Source organism: Engystomops pustulosus, chromosome 2 (genome assembly GCF_040894005.1).
Source record: "Engystomops pustulosus chromosome 2, aEngPut4.maternal, whole genome shotgun sequence".
Taxonomy (NCBI): domain Eukaryota; kingdom Metazoa; phylum Chordata; class Amphibia; order Anura; family Leptodactylidae; genus Engystomops; species Engystomops pustulosus.
Window position 1 is genome coordinate 124,266,403 of NC_092412.1, and position 20,397 is coordinate 124,286,799.

The following is a 20,397-nucleotide window of genomic DNA, read 5'->3' on the forward strand; positions in this document are numbered from 1 at the left end:
TGTATGCTAATCCTTGTTTTTCGTATATGGTCCTATAGTTATCTATAAAACAGGGCGGCAAAGATACATATAAAGAAAATCAAGCACTTTACGGTCATATTCACAAATTGTGTTCTGCCAATCACAACATGGCGGCTACTTGGTGTACACGGACGTCACGACGCGCGACGGACGAAGATGGCGGCGCTCATGAGGAGCGTGTTTGCTTGTTCTAGACTGACAAGTGTAAGGCTCCCAGTTTGTGTGCAGGTGAAGCGGGATGTACGGGCTTTGCGGAGGAAGCCGCTGCGGATCATTCCCCCTGAAAGCCACCGGGAGAAGCGGGCTAAAGACGTGAGAGAGCCGACTCCCCCAAAATCCGCACCTGACAAACTCCAGCGTGACCGGGACACTGAGGACAAGACATCCGTGCAGGAAGGTGACACCGAGAGGACACACGAGCTGAAGTATGAACGAGCCAGAGCGGTGGACAAGAGACTCAGGTAGGACCTTCCTGTAAGATATCAGTTTTCATGTATATTCAGCTGGTTGGTAAATGAAAGCAACCACCTGATTGGACAATTTTTTTGACCTATGAAAAATGGCATTTTTTTCTATACAGCAAAGTGGTTACAATTGCAAAGTCCAAAAAGTTCCGTGAGCGTCATGGGCAGATTTTGCTGGAAGGACAGAGGCTGCTGATAGATGCTCTGGATGCCGGTGCTGTCCTGCAAACCCTGTTCTTCAGCAGAGTAGACCAGCTCAAGGCGCTGCCTGCTGAGAAACTTAAGAAGGCAAACCTGATAAAAGTCAAGTTTGAAGACATTAAGATGTGGTCCGATGTTATCATGCCTCAAGGACTAATGGGTGAGTGAACGTATGATTGAAACAGGTGATATGGGGGAAAGAGTCTCAGAAAGTAAGTAAAGTAAAAATAATTTTGATATGTAAAGCACTTCCAAAGATATCGTTATATAAAGAAGCACATAGCAGAATGTCAAAAATTGACCTAGACATTCAGACATCAATTACCATTGGTCACGAAGGGGGTTAAAGGAAATCTGGCGTTAAAATAAAGCATGGATAATCCAGGGACACTTACTCTGGTGGGTGTTTTCAGAGCCCCTCATTGCTGTGGTGTTAGTCTGTCACAATGAGCTTCCTGCTCTCTCCCTCCTCCCCCCTGTCTGTATAATCTAGCAGAGGGAAGTGCAGGGACTTGCTCCTGTCATTGTAGCTGCCTGTGAAAATACATCACTGAGAGGCTCTGGGGACACCCACCAAAACCCTGAGGCTCATTAGCATAATGTTAATATTATTTTAGAAGGAATTAGGCCATGGATAACAAACATAAGATTACCAGTCATTGTCTGGATCTATAAGTAAGTGTCCCTGGTTTATCACAATTGATTCCGATGGTAGATTTTCTTTAACAAAGAGGGACGCTTCTCTTCCTAAGTCTTATAATGGCGCTTATACGAAGTAAGATGGTATTCTTTTACAGTTCTTCTATTGTCTCCATGCTCTTAGTACGTCCCAGATCATTTAGATTAATCTAAATTAATTGGCTTAATTTTCTTACATTTGACATTTTCTATCTGTCCTGAGCTCCGGACAATAAACTTGGGCTTGACGGTCATATCTGAGTGTGTAATGCTTAATGATAAATATGGAATAGCTCGACTGTCTAGCTTTACTGTATTCAAGAAGAAAGACCTCTCCACATGTGAGCTTGCCTGTTAAGGCTGCCTTGCAGGAGTCTGCAGACTTTTAGCCCTTATAACACTCTGGGGAATATGCAAATGGGTTTCTCTGATTGGACTATGGTACCTTGTAAGGCAGCCCCCCCTTACCATCAAGCATGACTTTCAGGAAGCCTAATGACATGAAGTGGGATTAGACGCTACCACTTTGAAACAGTGCTGTCTATAGTTGGAAATCTGTTTCTTCTGCAATAGATATACTGGTATGGCTTTAATTTCATTAGGCTTCCTGAAAGTCATGCTTGATGGTAAGGGGGCTTCCTTACATGGTAGCCAAAGAGACATGGTTTTCCTTGTACCATCCTGGAAAACCTATTTGCATATTTCCTAGTTTTACTGTAGTTAGACTGCCTTCTCTGCGGACTCTGACATACAAGTGGTAAACAGAATTATGTTGTAACATATTGATAGATCAGGCCCACTTTTATTTACTATTTACTTAATGCTGCCTTCAGTAAGGGGCATGACATGTTCCCATCAGGCCTCCTCATTGGAGGACCGTCGTATAGAACATAACACACTGGGGAGAATTTATTAACATTGCATATTATTCAGCCAGGTCCTGCCTAGTTTGAAATTCAGCTATAACTGCAGCAGAATATGTAGCAATTTACCTGGGCCAGGGTGTTCCCGTCAAAGTCACAATTTCCTGGCCTTTGCAAATTTTTTTTCATGCCTTGTAAGCTAGAAAACACGTTGTATTGGAGGATTACTGAGCAGCAGTTTTTTTCTTGGAACTTCATGTCATTTTGCTACTTGTAATGTATTTTAATTTAGTAGTATTAGGCCTTACAATTCTAATACTAAAACTCGCTGTTGAAATCTTCTGTAGGGATTTTTGGAAAACCTGATCACGTAAAGATGACGTTTCCTGTGGTCCAGGTCCAGAACAGTTTACCACTCTCTCTTATCTGTGACAACATCCGTGATCCTGGAAATCTGGGCACCATCTTGAGATGTGCAGCAGGAGCTGGCTGCAATAAAGTGCTGCTTACCAAAGGTTTGTAACCCACACATATCCCAATCTCGTGTACTGTGCAAGGAACTTCCAGGGATGATTCAGATGTAACTCATCTGACTTCTCTCTAGTTCTAGTCTAATTTTCACTTTTGTTGCCAAATTTTGTAATTATGGTGTGAATGCTTATTCTCCTAAAGTTTTTTGACTTGTTCTCAATTGGAATGTAATTTCTGTGTCTTTCTAGGTTGCGTTGATGCATGGGAGCCTAAAGTAATCAGAGCTGGCATGGGTGCCCATTTTCGCTTGCCGATAGTTACCAGCCTAGAATGGGATATGGTATCGAATTATCTCTCAGAAGACACCAAGGTGTTTCTGGCAGATAACTTCTGGCAGAACATTGAGCAAACCACATGTCCTCCTAATAAAGCTATTGACTATGGTTGGATTTCATCTGATCCTAGGAGGATACAGAAAATACCAGAAGATGACTATTACGCATCTAGTGATGAAGGAGAGGATAACATTCAGCAAAATATTCCTAATATTCCCATACAGAGATACTATGAGCCTTGGGCTCAGGGCCCCAGTGCACTTGTAATTGGGGGAGAGACACACGGACTGAGTTTGGAGTCTTTATTACTGGCTGAGAACTCAAGGGGCAGGAGACTGTACATTCCTGTAGTGCCAGGCATTGATAGCTTAAATTCAGCAATGGCTGCTAGCATCCTCTTATTTGAAGGAAGAAGACAGCTGAAACGGAGCTAATAAAGGAAGAAAATACATTTGTAATGTTAATGGACAAAGCTTGTGGTAATGAAAGATCTGGAATGAATAGAGTCAATATGCTGTTTCTGAATCCTCTCTAACATCATTGTATGTTTTTGGTTTCTTATACCTTTAATAACCTCGGTCCAGCAAATGTCTCAGAAATAAACATATACTGTAGGTTCATAGCTGAAGCACTAAACCTCTAATCCTGCCTGTGATACAGTCTTCGCTTCACCCTATTAACCCATAGGGCCCGGCAGCTTGTAGTGAAAAGATTGCAGCTCTGCAGTTAATGTAATCACATTGCACATCAAGATTTTTAGTGATATATATATATATATTGCTGTGTCCTGACAATCAGTCAGAAAGAAGAGATATACAGGAGAAGCTCAGCTTATTATATGGCTTTATAGAAAAAGTTACAATATACTTTACATCTTGGCTATCTCTATACTGAGCAGTATAGGAGGGGGTCATTAGAGATCTGTGACTGAGTCCTATGTGTATCAATAAGTTTGATTTCTCAGAATTGAAAGAACCTAGATATAAATGGGTAAATTACTATAAAAAATTATGCTAAAAGAGGTACACCTGATTGCTGCAATGATTCTGAGGTAGGTGCTTTTTTTATTTTTTACAACAAACAATGGACCTTATTGTCACGGCAGGGATTAGACTCAGAGGAAATATTTTACAAAACTGCCTTTGGGCAGTCAAGATTAACTCATATCCGGACAAATGAAAAAATAAAGTAAAACATCACTTTTATTAGGGATTCTTAAAAGAGATTGCACTATATTACAAGCTGTTGTGGCACAAACCACTTGATGCACAGGACAAACAGTGGATTAAAAGCACAGTGTGAACTGGGTCATAGGCAGTTTTCAGGTGGTCAGTGGTATGAAATGTGAGATAGTGGGCACAATACGGGGTCCATATCCACCTATAATAATTGCTATAAGTCCACTATTGGCCAGATAAAGAGGACTGTCCTAAGCAGTATTGTCTGCTACAGTAATGTATCTTATTGTATGGATTAGAGCCCTAAAATGACCACCTAGACCATGAATAACAGTGTTGCCTGTACTGCCCCAGCAGGGGCCGCTGTGGTAGCAGGCTGTATTGTTATAAATACTGTATGGAGATCCTAGTCCTATCGTTAGTGGACTGAACGGTCAAGGTGTGATCTAGGTCTGATACTATCTATCCCTATTGCAACTGATGGTATTATAATTATTGCCACTGCCTGCCTAAGATTCTGCCACACTGCTGATTAAAATTTTCCAAACATTAGCCCCCCAACATGTTTCACCAGTACAACTGTCTTCATCAGGGGTTTGGGCTAAATGCTAAGTGCGGTGCTGTCACGCCGAGTATATAACAATGAAGCCCCTCCCCGTGGGACCAAGTTGAACCTATGAAAGTGGGTCCTTCACAAAGAGGCGCATCCCATTTAAAACATCAGTGATGGGCACCATGATACACCAATGAAGTGTCCAGGAGGAGGCAATGACTCCTCCCAGTAGGAAATGATGGGGGTGTAGCCCGTACTATTCTCCAATAGCGGCTATGTCATCAAGCCCCCTGATCAGCTGACTCATGGACTGTCCGTCAGCTGACTGTCGGCCCGACGAAAACACACGCATGACATTGGACTTAGTGCAAATATCGGCACCAAGCCCTGTCAAGATGCGCATGACTGTGGACTTAGTGCAAGGTACATCATTAGCCTTGGGAAATGATGGTCTGCATGACAGTACGTATGACAGCAGACTTGATGCAAGCTACGCCACTGATTTAGGATGTGACGATCAGCATAATATTTGGTAAGTATCTTTAGAAAGTGAAATATCCACAGTATGTATTAAGCATAGCTTTCTAGATTTGATACCTCATAGGCTTGATGGTATATGTGCAAATTACATTGGATAGACATTGTGCACCACAATGGATGCATGATGAATCGTTACAGGTAACCCCAGTGGAATGTTGGACCGGGAGTAGCACTTAAGATGGTTATGAGGAAGGTTGTGAGTGTTGTAGCAAATCACTTGGGGTACATGTTTGTGATATGTCTCCAATCATTATGAGTCATATTGGCTGTTTTGAAAAATTATGCATATATTCTCAAATATATGGATCACATGTCACACAATTTTCAGGGTAAATGGCCTGAAGAATTGTATTGGGGTATTGCCTTCTATGGAGAGAGTTGTTAGGGAGAATAGATCTGAAAAAGATTTTTGAAAAAAAAAATGTAATTTTTTTTTTTGAAACAAATTTCTTTTGAAAATTTTTTTTTTTTTTTGAAAAAAATTTAAAGGGATGCATTTTGGAGAAGGAGTAAACATTGGTCAAAGTAGCCTCTAATGGGGCCTACAGGGGAGGCTGTAGTGTCCACATGCAGCATAGTGGAGTACTAAATATACATGAAGGATAATCATCTGAATGGTGATAACAAATCAAATATATTACTAATATTTACAAGTATGAGTACATAAAGTCAAAGGGCTCAAATGTATGCAGTGAAGGTAAAACCTTCATTAAGGCCCAACGGTCTCAAAGATTTGAGGCGATGGATCCACCTCGATTCAAGTTGTAACAGTTTGCGGTCAATGTTACCTTTGCGAGGTCCAGTTGATCGATCGCCCAGAATTTAAGAGTACTTGCATTACCCCCATGGTGAAGTCTCACATGTATGGATATTGGAGCATCTTTATTGGTCGTTATAGAGCTGACATGGCTGGAGATTCTTCTCCGTAATTGTTGTATGGTTTTTCCAACATACAGTTTTGGGCACGGACATTGTGCCACATAGACCACTGCAATGCTCTTACAGTTCAGAAAATGTCTAATGGAGATGTTTTCTCCATTCGCTGGATTGATGAAAGTTTTTGTTCTCGGCATCAAGGGGCAAAAGGAACAAGTGCCACACGGATAGGATCCTACAGTGGGACTTCTCACACTTCGAATAGATGTTGCATCTTCCGTAAAATGACTATGTACCAAGTGATTTCTCAAATTGGGACCCCTACGATAGGTGATAGTAGGTCTATAAGTCAATTTCTCTTTCAAATCTGGGTCTGCTGTGAGGATTGGCCAGTATCTGGAGAAGATCTTCTTGATGGTATCTGCATAAGCGTCATATGTGCCAATACATCTAATGACTTGCTGAATTGGTTTTTGATGTTTCTGTTGAAAGAGGGTACTCCTATCCGCATTTTTTGCTCTGGAGTATGCCCTATATAGGCATTTTTGGGGATATCCCCGATTTCTAAATCTCCTGTACAAATTATCACACTCCCTCTTGAATGTAGCCTCGTCAGAACAGTTTCTGCGGGCTCGGAGATATTGTCCGATGGGTATGCCAGATCTCAATGGTTGGGGATGCCAGCTGTTCCAATACAGCAGATTGTTGGTGGAAGTGGGTTTACGGAAGATGTCTGTTTTAAGGTGTCCCTGGGGATCTAAATGGATGGTAAGGTCTAAAAAGTTTATTTGGGTCTCATGAATCTCGGATGTAAATTTCATCCCAATATCATTATTGTTGAGTTTCTCAACAAATTCATGGAATAGTGCCTTACCACCCTCCCAGAGGATCAGCACATCGTCTATAAATCTGCCCCAATAGGCAATGTGGCAGTTGTAGGTTGCAAATTCATCGGAGAAAACTAGGGAGTCCTCCCACCAACCAAGAAAGAGGTTCGCATATGAGGGCGCACACGTCGCCCCCATTGCGGTACCCCTAACCTGGTGGTAGAAGGACCCCCTGAAAAGAAAATAATTCCTGGTGAGTACAAAATTTAAAAGTTTCAACATAAAATTGTTGTGTGCTCTGAACTGGATGCCTTTAGTGTTCAGAAAATATTCGACAGCTTTGAGGCCCAAGGAGTGTTCAATATTGCTGTATAAAGACTACGTCCAGGCTGGCTATCAATGTATCCGATGTGAGCGTGAGGTCCTGTATCTTTGTAATAGTGTCTTTAGTATCCTGTAAGTAGGATGGGAGAGCACAGACAAAGGGCTGCAGCATCTTGTCAATGTAGATGCTACAGGCTTGTGTCAGGCAATCACAGCCCGACACAATCGGTCTACCCGGCATCGGCATCCGTCCCTTGTGCACTTTGGGTAGTGCGTAAAAGGTGGCTATTGTAGGATGTTCATTGAACAATACTTTATACTCATCCAGGCTGAGTAGGTTGTCAGCTCTGGCCTCCGATAGGAGTTGTTCCAATTCCTTAACATACTTCGGTGTTGGATCTGTGCGGAGTATTTCATAGGTGTTCTTATCAGACAGGAGTCTCTGGACCATGTCAATATAATCTGTGGTGTTCATGATCACTGTGTTCCCCCCCTTATCCGAGGGTTTCCCAGTTCTCTGCATTAAAATTAGGAGTCTCAGCTTATATTCGAGTATATACAGTATATATTTTTTGAAAGCAGACAACCTGGTGATTGCATTTCTCTTGATCAACAGTTGACGGTTCATACCACTGTAAAAAGCTTGAAAAGCATACATTTCTGCATAAATTTAAAACAGATTTAAACCCAGCTATGGTTGTAAACATATTTAGTGAGCAGATTTATATATGCACCACATCAAGAATTTACACTACAAAATATAATACACAAGGTAAAAAGCACCTATTCTGCTGGTCGATTGTTTGTTTGTTTTTTCTTCCCCCTTTAACCCCTTAACGACTTGGCCCTTTTTAGTTTTTCACTTCCATTTTTCACTCACCACCTTCAAAAATGTATAACTTTTTTATTTTTCCACATAAAGAGCTATGTTTTTCTTTGATGGCTTAGTTTTTGCCTTACAAATTGCTGTATATGGTAATGCCCATTTGGGCTGTATTACACTTACTCTCTGGACTATGTCTTTGTTTTAGGTCTAGTATTCTGTAGTAAGACTGATTAAAGGGCCAGTAGCATTTTAATTCTCCATCATGGTGTATGTCCAACACATTTTTCTAACTGGAGGAAATTTTTAAATAACAGCTAATAACATATCAGATATTTTAATGAGCCATTTGTATATGAATTATGCTTATTCCTGGAATACCCCTTTAACCGTTAATATTTTTGGTGCTCTGGCACCTAGAAACACAATCCTGATTTCATATGAAAGAGGAGATTCTTCTACAGATGACATGAGAATTGTGATTCCAGGTACCACCAGTCTATAAGTTATATCTCTTAGAAGCCAGGATGTATCAGATATGTCCTTTTATACAGAGGTGCCACCCTGTGAGAATGTATCAGATACATCATTGGCAGGTAAAGGTTTAATGGGGGTTTAAACATTATTGCATAAATCAATAGTGCATCTAGTAATTCTAAACTTTGCAGCATACTTCATTACCCATTTGGCTTCATGAGCCAATCAGTTGCTACAGTTTGGACTCTGGAGCAAGTTGTCTGAAGTGAAAGTGGAGCTGCTTGGCTTACCTACACAAAAAGTCTCAAATTTGGCACAAATTAACAGATGCTACAATTTTGATATACATTGAAAACACAAATCTGACAGAATGCTCCCCTCCACTGTGATTGGCATCCCTGTGACATCGGTAGAAATATATGCCTGAAACAGGGGGAAGTTATTTCCTTGGATAATGCCACCACACTGGGTCATAAAAAGAACATGATGTGGAAGGTGTTAATATAATAAGTGAAGGGTTATTTGGGAGCTTAAAGTGGTTATCCATGTAAAGACAAGCAAAGCTATACTTATCTTTCTCCCATGCTCAGGTCCATTGCTGCAGCTCTTGTCACCGCCGGTCTCTGTATGTATACAGTGGTGACATCATGACCATAGTTGTGGCCTGTGCCTGAGCCGTTACATAGGCCGCAGCCTGAAATGGAGTGTATTCACCAATGCACCTCTGTATAGATATATACAAAGACTGGTGGTTAAAGGAGGCACTGTGCTGGACCTGAATGTTAGAGAAAGTATAACTTTTCTTGTTTTATACAACCTGTGGCTTCCGTTAATCTCTTCTCCTAGTTGTCCAAGCTTAACGGAAGCCACAGGTTGTATAAAACAAGAAAAGTTATACTTTCTCTAACATTCAGGTCCAGTCCAAGCTTATCTTGGATTTACCAAGACTATTTGTCTCAAAGACAACTTTCTGGGGAAAGTATTGTGTAAAATTCAAGAGATTGTATAGTATGAAGCCGCATTCACATGACCATATGAGGAAGTATGTACGGCCGTAAGCCTGACACATAGACAAGGCCCCCATAGACACACGAGAGGGGAGGTGTCACCTCTTCCTCGCACCGAATGTATGCCCCACAAGCAATGGCCCGGCAGACTTATGTCGTGTGAATCTGGCCTAACAATCCATTTAATAATAACAATAAAATGCTGTGCTTTTTTGTTTTGCAATTTGAGTAATTCATAGATATTACAAATATTAACAGGCATCTGCAATTATGTCCGACATTGTAGGACTGAAGCTTTATGGGTACACATGCAATAATGAGCAAATATTTACATTGATAAAGCTTAGGAGAACCTGTGAGAACGCCATAAAATGTAAAGCATGTATTTACTGGAAGCTATTTTTGAGCTGGTGATGGATTTTGGGTGGAGTAATCCTAGCTTTTGAATGATGTAATTGCGGCTGCTACCCACTAGATGGCATGTGCGGATAATAACTTCATAAGAAGGATGTCATGTACTAATTATGTCCTAGAGCAGTGATGTCGAACCTTTTAGAGACTGAGTGCCCAAACTACAACAAAGACCCGCTTATTTATCGCAAAGTGCCAACACAGAAATTTAATTTGTGATTTATACTCCCTGCTCTGTCACAGTTTTCATTGATACCAGCCCCCTGAGGACACCAATAAAGCAAAAAATAGTCCCAGGTACAGCTGTCACTTTAAAATAGCTCTGCGCACAGCAAGTCCTGGGCCGTCTGGGACTGCAGGAAGATACCTGGAGTCATCTCTGGTGATGGCCTGAGTGCCCACAGAAAGGGCTCTGAGTGCCACCTCTGGCACCAGTGCCATAGGTTAGCCATCACTGTCCTAGAGAAAAGCTATCAGTGGGTATAGCTGTTATCTGCTCAATAATATGCACAAAACCCCCAGCATTTTACTTAAGAAAGCAGTGAACATCATGCAGCAATGGCATCGCTTACCTTGGGAAGAGAATGGAAAAGGATGGGTTAAAATAGGCCTGTTAGCAGAAATGGTAACTCATATCAGTTGCTTAGGGTAGGATGTAGGATGGTCAGCAGACAACCTTATGCCCACAGACAGATGTAAAATCAGCTTGCCACCATACTGTTCATAGATTGCTGTGGCAGTTTTTGGAAGAATGTTTTTTAATACCATATGTGAGCCTAGGTGTCCTAGGGGATCCTTAGTGAGTCTCTAGCCAATATGAGCAGTGCAGCAATTGCCTTAACAAGGAAGACATATTGGAGTTTTAGGAACTGCCAGGGCAATTTTCTATACACCATATAAGGTTCTATGAGCAGTGTTGGGGAATATGACACAATATCACAATTCTATAGGTCACTGGGATCTATTTGGGGATGATGGTTATGCTCAGACAACAGATGCAGTAAAGCACAGTTGTCTTAACCAGAATGCAATCCATTTTAACAGTACATCAGCGGTGCACATTGAAGGGTTACATAAATATCTCCAACTACAAAATGTTTAATGTGTGTTTTTAAAAATGTGCATTTTCAATTAGGCATTTTAATGCAGATGCATATAAAGTTCCTTTAAAGAAAATCTGCCATATAAACAAAGAATCTAATTATAATTACCACCCAAATCAAGCATTTATAAACCAGGGACTGTGACTGTGGTTATCTTCTTATATTTATTATCCATGGCCTTCTTCCTTGAAAAATCAACTTTTAACATTATGCTAATTAGCCACAAGGGCTGCACCACTTTTTTTTAACACAGGGCATGCAACATATTTCTGTCTGACTTTTGCATGATAAATCTTGGGCACAGTCTGACGGCCCTGGAACGCCCCTTCAGTGCAGAAATTTGTGTTGTATGAAGAATAGTAAAAACAGTCGTGTTAACCCCTCTCTTGTGGGTTACATGCTAATCAGTTTTACATGTTTTTTTAATATTTTAAATATCATCTCAATAAAGTATACAACTTTTACTATTAAGATACCATGGCAGATTCCTATTTGTTGGTTATGTTTAGGTGTGCAGTTATCATGATTAAACTTTAGCATTGCTGATGGGAAGAAGGGACTCATATGTCATTATGGTGTAATGATTCTTGTACCCAGCAGAGTGGTCGGTCTGTGAAACAAGCCAATGCATTGTGCATGATCCAAAGACCGATCAATACAGTGTACGGGAGCCCTGACTGCTGTCTAGAAAGAGATAACAGACTATCACTAGGATGATTTTATGTGGAAAAAAGGTTTCCAAGAGTAGACATACCCTGGGATCCCACTGCAGACATTATGTAGCCATGTGTTTGTGCATATCACTCTTGAGGCTAGTGATTGACCATGAATGGGTTATTGCCAGGAGTGCTGAAGCTGGAATGAGGAACACTTAAAAAGGTAATTTGGTAGGAAAAATAAATCTTAAATTTGGTCTTTTGACCCTTATTGTCTGCACTGGAGACTTTGGCTACCTGCAGCTAAATCTTGACTGTTTTCACAGATCCTCATAAACTATATTCTGAGCGAACCATGAAAATTGGTTTTGTAAAAGGACATGCTATACTTTTTTAATAGAGCACTGACCTATTTAAATGTATTGCATTTAGTGTACATCTGCCCTTAGACCTTAAACATGCCAAATGTACAGCGTTCTGTCTGTTATTTGAAGAGACTTCACAAAGCTACCTTAAATGTGTTTATACTTTTCAATGGATGCATTCATAAGGCTGTTTTTTAAGCAGGTCATAAGATTGTGCTATCATTTTTCTCAGAAGACTAAGAATGTAGTCTACTGCTGTACCAGTAAGGTGAATGAGATAAAAACAAATCTGCAGTATACATTTCCCTGCGTATATTTGTAATTACATATATATTTGTAATACACAGTGGTGCTAACACTAAATGTAAAACAAGCCTTTTTATTAAGAGCTTCAAAATAATATTATTTGTTTACTATTGTAAATAGTATTTTTCTAATGTTCCATGCACTTGAGTGTAAAGCATACATGTACTTTTATGTGCACCTTCTCATTCATCCATTCTTACACCAAACAATTGTTGGTGTAAGACTTTACACACTCATATTCTAATATTACATACATACGTGGCAACATTGCAAACAATGTTGAAGCAGAAAATTTGAGATGTGACAGAGAGATACAAGGAAATCATTTCACAAAGGACCACTTTATTGAAACCATGTCATCAATGATCACCATCTGTTTGTTTAAGGAACACAGTAACCCATACCTGGAATCATCAATCTATTTTATACGGCATGTAGAATGGCTGAATGGTAGAACAGCCAGGTATTTTTACTTCTTGTAGTGTCACAACACAACTTTGGCCATCAATTTTGTTTTAGCAATGACAGAACAGTGGGCTACACTTGTCATTTCCGCTCATCAGGTTCAAACCACTTGTCTACCTTGTTTAATGCAAGGTGCGAGACACCATTGTGCCAATCTGTAAGTAGAAAAGAACGTAGGCTTGTGTTGCTTTGTCAGACGTTCTTAATAATACTCCAATGTTTCAGTGTAAGGTTACTGATGATGAATGGATTTTAATAGAACCTGCAAGTGTTACTCAATTTCTGTTCACAGAAGGGAAGGTTTACCTGGGCGTTACAATTGTTGCCGAAAAAGCCAAATACAAAACAGAAAATATAAGTTATCAGGTTTGTGCGCTACACAGGTTTGCACAAAGGGTGATATTACAAGTAAAGTATATACTAGGCCGGAGATAAATGGGTAGGAGGGTTGAAAGCAAGGCAACAAGTTTTGTGCACAGCACTGCTAATACCACTGGAACATGAGCACCGAATACTGATATGGAAATCCCTGTTCCCAAAACACAGAGCTCCAGAACATACAAAAAAAAAAGCTGTCACACAAAGAAAACGGATACGGTATTGCATGGTAAAAACAGGAGAACGCATAATATCTGTAGTGGCAGCCTGAAGGTGCAGAAAGGTAACAAGTCCAATTCTAGAAAATACATTTACTACAAACAGTTATATCAAGCCCAATTAAAGGGGATTCTCAATGACAAAGGTTTAGGGTTTATGATGATGATAAGCAGTGAAGTGGTGGATACAAATCCAGTCTTGGAATACAAAGTGATGTTGATGCTGTAGACGGCGATGCATTCTGTAGAGGCATTTGGCAACAGACAGTTCTGGTTAAGGGTCAGTTTTCTAAAACCAAAACACAAAAGGCACCTTGACTCGGCATTCTCTGGAGAGATACTATGTTAAAATCCATATGGCAAGAAGGTAAGCAGTAGTGTACTTAAATAATAACTCTTCATGCAAAGCATGAATACTGAGCTTGCTAAATGGGCTCTGGTTTCAGTTTTTCTGCTAAGAAGTCGCTGACAAAATTCTCCACAATATCCGGCGTTATCTCCTCTACATCCATGACATACTTGGCTCGTGCAGACATGTCCAGTATGGTCAGCAGAGGTGCAGCTTCTGGGAGGTTAGTGAAATCCCGCAGAGAGTCCGTCATGTCATCCTGAAAATGTCAAGAAAAATAAGTCTTTCAGGAAGGCTTGGTATTTCTTACCGTTGGGATATACTTAGCCAGATAAAGACATTTTACAGCATCATAAGACTACATCTTAAAAACAGTTTAACTCAAATGGACAACTTAAAGGGGACACAAACTGGCACCAACTTGTTATGCAGGCCCTCATCAGGATCACAATGATGTCCTACATTTTGTGAGTTTTCTGGTTCAGCTGCAGCCGATGGTCTCAGAAGCTGATAGCCGAGTGCCTTACTCCGACATCTCAGTCAGCTCGATGGAGATGAACGAGGCATCTGCTCCGGTCATCTTGGGGTGCACATTGGACCTCTGTTCTCATGATCTGTGGGTGTTCCATCACTGAGACCCCCACAGGTCACCAAGTGCTGTGGATAGGGCCTAACTTGCTAGGGTGGGATAATCCTTTCAATTATAACAGAGCCCTTAATTTTAGACCTCTGCATTTCACCAGTAGGAACTCCTATGCAACTATGGTTTTGTCCTGTCTTAGGGAAGGTAGTTGGTAAAAAGGTTCTCAGTGTTGGTCTTGTATAGTTTTTTTGTGAAATGACCAATAATCGATGTTAGTTTTAGGTCTTCATATTAGTGCACTTGTGGATGCTTGCCGTCTAAAACTTTCTATATTGCAGGTTACCCTATAAACCCAGTAAAAAAAAAAAAATGGTCGCATGCATACACATGAATGGGTCCCTACAGATGTGTCATAATCTAATAATAATTATTATTTATATATTGCACACAGATTAAGCAGCGCCAAATAATTCCCTGTCTCCATGGGGGTCACAATCTAATCACCCTACCAGTATGTTCTGGAGTGTGGGAGGAAACCTGAAGTAAACCATGCAAACACCGAGCTAAACTACCTCATTCTCCCTAATCTATAAAAAAAAAATGTTTGAGAAATACAGAACATAGAGTGGATCATGCTCTTTTTTAAAAAAAAACGTATACACAGAATCCATGAGAAACAAAATGTAGGAAAACACTTTGGGTCCCGCATTATACAACTACATGTTTGAGACAACTCGGTTTTCTTTACAACCTAAGCTGCATGGCATGTGCATACTGTTTCGGTATAGGTTCCAGTAAGTATGATAATTTATTGTCAATTATCTATATTGTTATGTTATTGCTTTTGATTCTTCACTTCATCCATGCAAGGTTTTTTTAGGGGTGATTTATGAAATACATATCAGAAAAAAATCATCAAAGTCTTTTCATTAATCACATTCCCTGTATCTACAATCTCTAAGATACTGAATGTAGCAACACAATATTTCTACTGAGCTTGCAATCATACTTCTTTTCACTAGAGGGTACCAGCAGCCACTGGACTGACTAGACAAGGGGCAGTGCCAGGACAGTACTCTGAAAACCGAGAACATGGTGAGAGACAGAGAACAGGAAATTCCAGGATAAAGTATGTAGATATACAGACAACACCTCTATGGGGGATATAAGAGGCTTTGTGCCAGTTCACATACCATATTTCTAGAAGGATTGCTATGTATAAGTTTGATGCTTTATTTTGTTGCCCTTAGAAAAGAGATGTTTAGAGCCCCTGCAAAATAATTACAAGATCCAGCGCCTGAACAGAACAATAAACCAAGAGCTTTGTGTCACAGTGTGTTTTCCCAGCAGCAATCTGAAAAGCATGAGATTTGTTTACTGTGTCTTCTAAACAATGACCGCATACACAGCACGGTGCCATCTGCGCCAGGGAATAGCAACATGGCCAATGATGATGATATAGTGGAAAGCTCGGCTTCTCTGCTTAGGTTATATCAGTGCCAGGGATTAGCACATCTCGCTGGAGCCCATATACAATGAACTGTTATCAGGATATTAGATAGAGAAGCTTTAATCATGGGGGCACCTACTTTTTTTTCAAGTAAAACGCATATAAAACTTGTATTGCTACACAGAGCACACAAGTCACCTCAACTACTGTTCTATATAGGTGTACCAGAGGACGCAAATTGTCCGAGATGCAGGTTGGAATTTTCTGGCATTCCACATATGATGTGGTAGTGTAGAGAACTTTAAACTCTCTGGAGAGTTGTATTAGCTTTGCTGAAAAAGTATTCCTGGTTACAATACATTTGACACCCACGTTTTGTCTACTTGGAATCTCAAATGTAGAAAAGTTTATGGAACTTTATACTGTAGGCATTCAGCGCTTCCCTTACCAAGTTAGAAAAATAATAGCTGCCAATTGGATAAGGCCTCAGCCCACATCCGTAAGGAAATATGTGAATAGGATGAATTATGTACTTTGGGGAAATTCACACAGACGTATGCCTGCCCAGCAGTAGCCGCACTGGAGAAGGGGAGGGATGAGTGCTACTTACCCCTCCCCTCTCCATAGAAAACATCACTGCACGGCAGTACACATGAGGGAAATATAGGGAATGTTCAATCATTTCCCGTGCATGGTGCGTAACAGTGCCACACATATGTGGCACCATACTGCCACCAGTTTGCCATTGAAGTCTACTGGGACATATATCCAGCAAAACGGCTATCGGACGGTCGTGTGAATGAGGCCTAAGACTGCAATGTGGTTCTCACTCAAAACAAAATTGTATTCTAAATTTGAAAAAAAAAAAATTGGATGGACACATCGGGATTGCCCTCACAACCACTTCTGCAACTTAGGATCAAATAACCTGGAGGTGGGGGGCTCAGAGAAACTCTGAGTCACCCCGTTGGAAGGAGATATGAAGGAAGAAACGGAGGAGCGCAACCTCGTGTGATATTGTAAACACAGTGGTAGGTGTGCACTAGTGATATAGTGGACTCTCACCTGATAGATGGTTCAAAAGGGCATATCACATACGTGGGTCCAAGCAGCCGGTCTCAGTAAGCCACGCTCCAAGTGCACAGGACCAGGATCCCGGGGGCGTGTAGATGAGATAGTCGAACGAGTCCCGAAGGGTGACGAAGGCTCCAGTCCGGAGCAGAAACGCGTTGCATAGTTTTAGAAATAAAGTCATTCGTTTATTCTTTTAAATGACAGTCTGAGTCGACTTTAATGTCACAAGTATAGCGCCGGTCCAAACTTTCCTTTACCCTTCGGGACTCGTTCGACTACTTCTGCAACTTAGGACGAGCTTTCAACACCAACTGTCCTTGGCTACCTAAGAGCTCCCAAGATTGAGGCCCTGCATTGTGACTAAACATACACTCACCAGCCACTTTATTAGGTACACCTGTCCAACTGCTCATTAACACTTAATTTCTAATCAGCCAATCACATGGCGGCAACTCAGTGCATTTAGGCATGTAGACATGGTCAAGACAATCTCCTGCAGTTCAAACAGAGCATCAGTATGGGGAAGAAAGGTGATTTGAGTGCCTTTGAACAAGCTCATCGAAATTGGACAGTAGAAGATTGGAAAAACGTCGCCTGGTCTGATGAGTCTCTATTTCTGCTGGTCTCGACATTCGGATGGTAGGGTCAGAATTTGGCGTCAACAACATGAAAGCATGGATCCATCCTGCCTTGTATCAACGGTTCAGGCTGGTGGTGGTGGTGTCATGGTGTGGGGAATATTTTCTTGGCACTCTTTGGGCCCCTTGTTACCAATTGAGCATCGTTGCAACGCCACAGTCTACCTGAGTATTGTTGCTGACCATGTCCATCCCTTTATGACCACAATGTACCCAACATCTGGTGGCTACTTTCAACAGGATAATGCGCCATGTCATAAAGCTGGAATCATCTCAGACTGGTTTCTTGAACATGACAATGAGTTCACTGTACTCAAATGGCCTCCACAGTCACCAGATCTCAATCCAATAGAGCATCTTTGGGATGTGGTGGAACGGGAGATTCACATCATGGATGTGCAGCTGACAAATCTGCGGCAACTGTGTAATGCCATCATGTCAATATGGACCAAAATCTCTGAGGAATGCTTCCAGCACCTTGTTGAATCTATGCCACGAAGAATTGAGACAGTTCTGAAAGCAAAAGGGGGTCCAACCCGTTACTAGCATGGTGTACCTAATAAAGTGATCGGTGAGTGTAGATAATCCATTAAGGTGACTGTTGGAGGGGTGGAGTTATTTTGGTTGTTGTTTAGTTTCTACAATTTGTCTAATGTATATAGTGTTGTACACTACTGATTTGGACATTGTTGGACCGGCTACTGCTGCCTTTCTTTGCAATGCATGAATTGGCTATTTTATCTGGTTGTCTGTATATTTTTCCCCCAAAAAAATCTATTAAAAAAACATGTATAGGAGCCTATAAACCTATCCTATTGTGATCTTTGAAAATGTCCCAGATTTTATGTAGAATACAGAGACTGAAGAACAATTATTGCTAAACCTTCTACCCTTGTCATCTAAGACCAGTGTTACGAATCATGTTATCAGCTAGCACATAAGAGGAATATCCTGCCACCGCTAGCTTTAATAGCATACAGGAAGAAAACAGCTTGAAATGCAGCATGTCATAACCTGTTTACACTACGTTTGTGCTGTATGCATCATTCTTTAAAGGATTATTCAAGTCACCACACTGTAGAAGAGGTGTGACTACTGTTCCCCCAATAATCTCATATAGTTGTTCACTCTAGCAAGCAGGGCACTCATTTCTATCGTTTTACTATTCTACTTTAATGTCTTATTTTATTTGTATATTTAACCTCATGATCTTTAAAAAGCTGTGGAATATAATGGTCCTATATGAATAAAGATTTATTATTGTTTAGTATGCTACATGACCACAATGTGGAATATTGTACAAAGCAGGAAGACAAAAAACCAAGTACAGACTCTGAAGGCTACATGGAACACATGAAAAAAAAAAAAAAGACTGTAAACATAAAGGCTGTGGTATTTTTCTTAAATAAGATTAACCCCTTTAGGACGCAGGGTTTTTCGGCTCATTTCTCGCTCTCCAAATTAAAAAATCCATAACTTTTTCATTTTTACGTGTACAGACCTGTGTGAGGGCTTATTTTGTGCGTAACAAATTTTACTTTCCCGTGATGTTATTTATTTTAACATGCCGTGTACTGCGAAGCTGAAAAAAAATTCCAAATGTGGAAAAAATTTTAAAAAAAACGCACGTCACGTTCTTGTGGGCTCAGTTTTTACGACTTTCACTCTTCGCTCCAAATAACACACCTACTTTATTCTTTGGTTCGGTGCGATCGCGGTGATATCAAATTTATATAGGTTTTATTGCGTTTTAATACATTTTCAAAAATTAAACGAATGTGTACAAAAAAGAAAAAAATCTGACGCTAATAACTTTTTCATACTTTGGCGCACGGAGATGTGTGAGGTGTCATTTTTTGCAAAATGAGGCGACGTTTTCATTGCTACCATTTTGAGGTCTGTGCGACATTTTGATCATTTATTTCATTTTTTTATGTTATGTAAAAAGGTGTAAAAGTCGCATTTCAGACATTTGGGCGCCATTTCCCGCCTCGGAGGTCACCGCCGCCCGTAACCTTTTTTATATTTTCATAGATCGGGCATTTTGGGACGCGGCGATACCTAATATGTTTGTGATTTTTACTGTTTATTATGTTTTATATCCGTTCTAGGGAAAGGGGGGTGATTTGAACTTTTAATATTTTATTAAGTTTTTTTATTTTTTAAACTTTTTATTTTTTATTTTTTTCACTATCGCGTGGCGATCGTAATAAAGATGGCGGCGCCCGCGACTTTGCCGGCGGCGTTGAAAGGGTTAATAGCCGCGATCGTGCAAGCACCGACCGCGGTTATTAGCGGTGGGGGTTTGCTGCAATATGCAACAACCCCCACCTCTGTATGAAGAGGACTCAGCCCGTGAGCCCTCTTCATACATCCCTTATACCTCTGCGCCGTAGAGCTACGGCGCAGAGCGTTAAGGGGTTAATGACTAAAAAGGTGGACTATCACTTTAATTGTTTCTTCCTTTACAGGATTATTGTAAAAAAATGGACATTTGTAACAGCGCATAAACAAACACTTGAAGCACGTGTCAAAGTCATTCAGCTGTCATGGTTTGTCACTCCCCTTATGCTACATGCCTTCACCTGCTGAAATTTTATCACAGTGCTGAAGAACACTTTGCTCATGTCACATATTAATATTATGTGTCTATTACCCATCAAGTAGTGTTTTATGGATAAGTATTAGTAAAAGGTTAAGCAAATCAATTAAATAACAAATGTATCATATTTTCATATTCAAGTCAGTGAAGGAATCCAAGTA

General features: G+C 40.5%; 2 protein-coding genes across 4 annotated transcripts in view; one reads left to right on the top strand and one right to left on the bottom strand.

Annotated features, from left to right (window-relative positions):
- Positions 1–17: 17 nt before the first annotated feature.
- MRM3 (mitochondrial rRNA methyltransferase 3) lies at positions 18–3,655 on the top strand. Its single transcript, XM_072136248.1, has 4 exons — positions 18–482; positions 602–846; positions 2,575–2,742; positions 2,947–3,655. The coding sequence occupies exons 1-4, from the start codon at positions 178–180 to the stop codon at positions 3,465–3,467; spliced, it is 1,239 nt and encodes a 412-aa protein (XP_071992349.1). The 5' UTR covers positions 18–177; the 3' UTR covers positions 3,468–3,655.
- A 9,146-nt stretch (positions 3,656–12,801) lies between these two features.
- The window catches only part of NXN (nucleoredoxin), a 98,147-nt gene continuing 90,551 nt past the window's right edge, over positions 12,802–20,397 (bottom strand). For 2 of the 3 annotated variants that reach the window (XM_072136253.1, XM_072136254.1), the window contains exon 8: positions 12,802–14,148. In XM_072136253.1, the coding sequence (XP_071992354.1) occupies positions 13,966–14,148 (183 nt within the window). In that variant the 3' untranslated portion in view covers positions 12,802–13,965. The remainder of the gene's footprint in view (positions 14,149–20,397) is intronic. The other variant, XR_011853189.1, reaches the window with a different exon arrangement.